The sequence below is a fragment of the Notothenia coriiceps genome, unplaced genomic scaffold (genome assembly GCF_000735185.1).
Source record: "Notothenia coriiceps isolate Sejong01 unplaced genomic scaffold, NC01 NC01_scaffold00024336, whole genome shotgun sequence".
Lineage (NCBI taxonomy): Eukaryota > Metazoa > Chordata > Actinopteri > Perciformes > Nototheniidae > Notothenia > Notothenia coriiceps.
This window is the reverse complement of record NW_011357037.1, coordinates 1-6,200: the sequence shown is the minus strand read 5'-3', so window position 1 is coordinate 6,200 and position 6,200 is coordinate 1. Positions and strand designations below refer to the sequence as shown.

Below are 6,200 nucleotides of genomic sequence, written 5' to 3'. Positions count from 1 at the left end.
AAAGGATTTAGGAGAAGAGACTGCGGTACTTTAGAGAATCCGAATGCACTTTCACTATCCGACGTGTTTATGATGCGCCAGCGGACATCATTATGTGCTTCTGCTGCTGTGGGGAAACTATGGAAACTACAGTTTTCTATATAGCGGACTACAACATGGATGTTTAATAAGAACGACGGACTCATCTAGAGACTCTGCACCGTGCTCTGATGCTGTTGCTTTATGCTTTATGAACAACAGAGAAACATATTCTTCATGACCAAAGTTGGAATTGAAATAAAAAAGTGAAACTTATGCTCGTCACCCTCTCCCTCCAGTCCACATTAATACAAATGATCCCAATACGTATGATTGTAGGAACTATGAAAATATCTTAAAATCAATACAAATGTATTTATTATAAACGTTAGTCTTTAACACCTATCACTGTGTATATCACCATTCAAACATCTTTTAAAAGATGAACAAACCCCACACAGCTCAGTGAAATGTTGACTTTATTTGATCATTTCAGTAAAAACTAACGTTCATATTTCTCTTTTTGATTATAATACTGATGAACGTTAAAAAAAAAAGCACTTTGGCAACTTACCACATACGTTTTAAAATGCTTAATAAGCACCGTAACTTTCATGATATAATTTCTCCGTCATAATCGTTTGTGTCCGTGAACGGCCGACTGTTGTGTGACGTCAAATGCTGTGGCTGCAAGGCATTGTGGGGCCGCATTTCCTCCTCTCCTTTCGGTTAGGGAGGTCCAGTGGTTCCTAAGCTAAAGGAGGTTATAAAGGAAGTTTGAAACCTCATTTCCTATCATTCTAGAGTATTCGAACGGCACTTATCATGGCTGCCACTGAGGGACTTTCGGGTCATTTCACTCGGTTAGGAAGGTTCCTAAGCTAAATGGACTTTTCGACTGCAGCCCTAAATCCTTTTGAATTCTCCTATCCACTATCCCTTAACCCTGTGACGTTTCACTCAGAGGTCAAGGGATGGACGATAGGGTTAGAACTTAGGAGCTGATGTTTCGACTATTCGACCGCAACCCATGCTCCGGGGTCTTCTTCGCTGCTTTTGGTGTATTTTGTGGTGGCAGCGGCGCCACTTACAGGCCTGGCATATGTACTACGGCATATGTACTACAGCGTAGTACATATGTTAATTGAGCCGAATGCGTGTGTGAATGGAAGACTTTTTTGAAAACGCATACGTTCCCGTGTAAATGGGGTCTTAGAGTCAGTCTGAGAAAGGAAATCCATCATGATGAAAATGTTGTCCATGTTTTCTTTTACCATCATTTATGATAAGAACATTTTTAGATGAACAGTCTGAACACACAAAAATTGTCGAAATTAATCTATTTATTTGATATTCAATATGCATGTCTTTGACTCAATGTTGTGGCTAAAGCAAACAGGAAAACCCCATTATTGAATGACTTGTTTTTAATATACTACATTATGCTCAATCTAGTGGTGCCTCTTGTCTGATAGTGCTCCACCTTTTATTACATGCACACAGTCATGTCAAGTAAGAAAGCAAACAAAGATAGCACAGCAAGTGATTGGTTTTATTTATTGTTTTTTGCTGACCATTCAGATCAGATTCCTCCTTTAGACACTTCATCTGTCAAGTTATTCTCAGCTCAGCCACTGTGCATGTGAGTCAGCTTCCTACAGCAGGAGCCTACAGCATAGTTTAGTGCTTAGTGTGGGGGGGAAGGGAGTGGCCTGTCCAAACACACATCGCACCATATTCAGACAAGTATGAAAACACACAAGGCGTATGAAGTGTAGGAAAATGTTAAAGCAGTAAACAGTTGTATAGCTACTGAAGAAAATGGCTTGTTATTTGTGCACACTGGCATTTCTGTGAATGGTAGCTGGTGTTCTTACGTTGGAAGTCGAGAGGGATAGACAGCTTGAGAGCCTCTTTTAGGGAAACTCCCCTTCTCCACTGGAAAGCTTCTATTTAAAGACAGAAAAGCGCTTTTATTATATGTTGTAAATCTGAGCACATGTGAAACACAAACACATGTTACCACAGTACCAAGACCTTTGTATATAACATTTGCATTGCAACTGATTTGCCTTTTCAGAGGGCATGGAGTGGAATATTATAATGAACCTATTTATAGCAGATATTCATGTCACAATTCATATACCCTGTTAATATAGTCTATTATATAATGCTTTAGCAGGGAGTTTTATGATCTGCTCCCATAGGTTTCTGTGCATGTAAATGGTCTGCAATGAATCAAATCCCAGAGTTCCCTCCAGAGGGAGTTTCTGGCTAGAGTCACAAAGTACCAATATGAACCTGAACATGAGCAGTCCTCTTTGATAGCTAATAAGCTACATTTTAATCATCTAAAGACTTCCTGCAGAGATATTTTACATGAAATCCCTGTAGTTTGTCAAAGTGAACAGTCCTTGGAAAAATCTGCAAGATGTTTTATTGACAGTAACAAAAAAGCAATACAATACAAGTGATTGGAATTAGTGAATGAAAACTCAATTGTTGTCAGTAAACTATTATGATATAGCATATCATTTTGCTACCCTGCCTTTATTCATTTGAATATTGGCTTTTATCTAATCATTTGTTTTCCTTTTTCAATCAAATATTATACATTTCATATAATTGATAGAACAAAATTCCTCTTTGTAAAGTCAGAGTACACTTTATTAAGGTCAGTCAGTATTAAATGTGCTATCTACAGTTGGCCTCCCGCTGCAGTCTCTCTGCAGACAGACCCCAGAGTCAGGTGGTCCGTTCTCACACGGAGCAGCAGGAATACCACGGGCACATTTCAGCCTCCAGACGAGGGGGTGTTAGAAGACATATGAAACTGTCGGACCCGGCTCCTTTATTGCCCGAGGAATGAGAGCAAGAGTAACGTCTCCATTTTGAACCTGCAGGAGCAGTCATCACTGGGCTTATTCTGCAACATGTGTTGAAGCAGCATGTTTCCTTTCAGATTGTGTTGTAAATACACATGTCAGGACTTAAAAGACTCATTCCAGTCGCTATTAAAGCTCAGTGTGTTAGCGTGACAACAGTCTTGGCTAAACAGCTGAAAACAATGGAATGATTCAATGGAACATCAACATGGGAGTAAATGTCTTTCAATGTAATGGGAGACTTGCACTGAATATAGAAAAAGAAGAAAGGCAGAAATAAGGATTTCTGCCAGCAATAGTGCTCTGTTACATCAGAAACGTGTCCCAGAGCAACAGGAAAGCAGCATGTAGAATTTAGAGAGAGGAAAACAGAGCAGGAAGGAGTGGAGGAACTGGAACTGCGTGCCGTGGTTGTGCCCTCCCACTCTGTCTTTAGAATGGGCGACTCCCTCTCTGGGTGTGTGCCGGCACCCAGTGAGTCGCAGCCAGGATACTGAACTCACAGCGCTCCGAAAACTAGAAAGACGATAGACGCAGCTAAAGACAGGCAGAGAGAGCAGTTAGAAAGACTTTTAGGACACTTTTGATCTGCTGGGTGAGAGATAGTTGAGATTGCTGTCTTTGTTCTTCTTTGTTCTTGTCTTGGACTTACATTTTATTTGAAAACTCAAGGACATACCCTTTCTCTGAACATTGAATTGAGGAGAGGTGTGTAGCTTAAAGTTAGTTAATGTTTACCTCTGAATGTGTGTGTGTGTGTGTGTGTGTGTGTGTGTGTTTGTGTTACAGGCTTCTGGGACTCTGCCCTGTGCAGTCAACGCCGCACTTTCCCCCGTGCCTGCCGCCCTCTGAGCCGGACCCTCAGCCCCCAGCGGAGCAACAGGAACAGGGAGGGGGAGGAGTCTCAGCAGAGACACGCCGGGGCCCACTGCGGCAGTGCACCCCCTACCCTACGCTCCTGCGCCTCTCCACCCTCCTTTCGTCTGGAGAGAAGACACTCCAGCGGCCCCCTGTGCTTCGTCACCCCCCTGTTCCTCCAGACGCATCGCTGCCCCCCCCGCTGTGAGGACGATCCGCCGACACATGCCGTCAGGTCCGAAGAAGACCTAGAGAATGAGGGGAAGTCCTTGAAGCTGAGCAGCAGCCCAGGTATCGAGCAGCACGCGGACAAGGTCAAACTGAACGGCAAATCCCGGACACCTCCCCCCCGCCCTCCTCCCCCCCGCTCCATGCCTCGCCGACGCCCTGCCCCCCCACCTCCTGGACCTCCAGCAGCTACCACCAGACCCAAGAGCATGCCAGTAGCTGTCACTGTGTCTCCAAGGCAACAACCGACTTCCACAAAGCGCCAAGCGCCGGCTCGGCCATCGATGGGGGGCAAACAGGGCAGCCCCTCCAAGACTGCCAGTCCACCGATCCCTGTGCCGTCAAACCCCCCCCCTCCAAGGCCTAAGAAGCCCGATCTGGAATCTCACCGCTGCCACATCGCCCTGGATGATGAGACCATCGCCAAAGCTCTGTCCCGTGCCAAGCTTCCACCCTGCCAGCCTACAGCAGCTGATGCTCTGCTGGAGGGTAACGCCGGGGGTCAGTCCACTCCTAAGGAGCGGGGACGCCAGCGGCTCAGTGACATGAGCATGTCCACTTCCTCCTCTGAATCACTGGAATACTCACATTCTCCAGAATTCTCCCTGGGCCTGGCCCCTAGCCCGTCCCGACACCTGAATCACCAAGACACGGTGGAGGACAGCAGCGACGACGACGATGATGTGGACGAAGATGACGAGGACTACGGGGTCAGTTTGGAGACGGACCTAGAAATGCGCCACCGTCCGTCTTTCAAAGCGCGAAGGCGAAGAGTTGGTGTGAGTCTGGGCGGGGGGTCCTTCATCCTGCCCAGGGCGCTGAAGGGACGTTTCCGCAAGGTGAGCGGCATGCTGAGCTCCCTCATGACCCCGGAGAGACGGGCGGTGAAGAGGATCGCAGAGATGTCGCGGGACAAAAGCTCTTATTTTGGCTCCCTGGTCCAGGACTACATCAGCTTTGTTCAGGAGAACCGAGGCTGTCACACCTCAGGGACGGATTTTCTGCAGACTCTCAGGCAATTTATGACGCAAATGAAGGCTTACCTGCGCCAGAGTTCCGAACTGGACCCCCCTCTAGAGTCCCTCATACCTGAGGACCAGATCGGTAAGTCAACCAAAAAGATTGACTATCTTCTAAACCATAGAGTTCAATATACAGTAATTATTGGAGTAACTGGTTGCATAGTGGATTTGTGAATTTATGAAACATCTAGTCATGCATGCGTGGGCACGTGTGTTTTTTTAACTTATATCCCATTTCTGGCAGCACTCACTTCCCTTCAAGTTTTCCATCTAGTGCAACTTAAGTGGTAAAAACTCCTTGGTGTTGCTTCAGAAAAGGATTTGAAAATGACCTCATTGGTTGACAGTGTTCAGTGAGTGTTTAGGCTTGCCATCGTCTTGGGAATCGAACATACTAGTAGAAGTTTTCCATATTAGACTGCCCCATTACTGGTGTTGAGTTACAGAAATGCCAGTGTGCTCTGCCCCAAAGAGTTATTCTTGGCTCATGTTGGTGGGCATCAGCTCACATTGCTGTTGAGGCTCTGTTGAAAGGCAGGCTCAATATAAACCTATATTAGATCATGTTAAGAAAGATTTGTAGTTTGTGTCTATGGAGGCACATTTGATCTATGGCTGTTTGTGTTTAGACAACATTGAGCAAATAAATGAAACTCAGCTCCCTTATTGGCTATTGTGTCAAACAACTTTAACAAGCCACATCCATACACTATTAAGTCGTAGCCAAATTGTTTACATGCTCTATTGAGGTCATATTGAATATTCAGGCAAAAGCAACTCCATCAGAGCGACATTTCATTCAAATCCTATTACTGTAGACTCCAGCATGAATATGTAAGTATGTCTTTGCACTCATCACACGTCCCTTGTTCATTGTAAACAATAACAGCAAAGCCTTGTTCAGAGACAGAGAAGAGATCCATTCTAGTTGTGCTAACAGAGCACGGATATGCACATAAAGCCTCATGCTCACAAATGTCCTCTTTAGAGAGGTGAATAAAGAAACATTGTAAAAGGATTTCAAAGATAAAGTGTATTAGTTTTAGCTGAGCTTGAAGACAATATAATGGCATCACTTTTTATATTTATTATTTACATTATATTATATTATTTATGTAAAATGGACATATAATATATCTATTTAATTATTATATATATATTTATTTCGATAATTATTTATATTATATTT

General features: G+C 44.2%; 1 protein-coding gene across 1 annotated transcript; it reads left to right on the top strand.

Annotated features, from left to right (window-relative positions):
• Nucleotides 1-3,365: 3,365 nt before the first annotated feature.
• LOC104954966 (ras and Rab interactor 2-like) lies at nucleotides 3,366-5,093 on the top strand (the record flags this gene model as incomplete). The annotated part of the gene is made up of 2 exons (XM_010782183.1): nucleotides 3,366-3,498; nucleotides 3,693-5,093. A coding segment is annotated over exon 2 (961 nt), but the record flags the coding sequence as incomplete, so codon positions are not given.
• Between the last annotated feature and the right edge of the window lie 1,107 nt (nucleotides 5,094-6,200).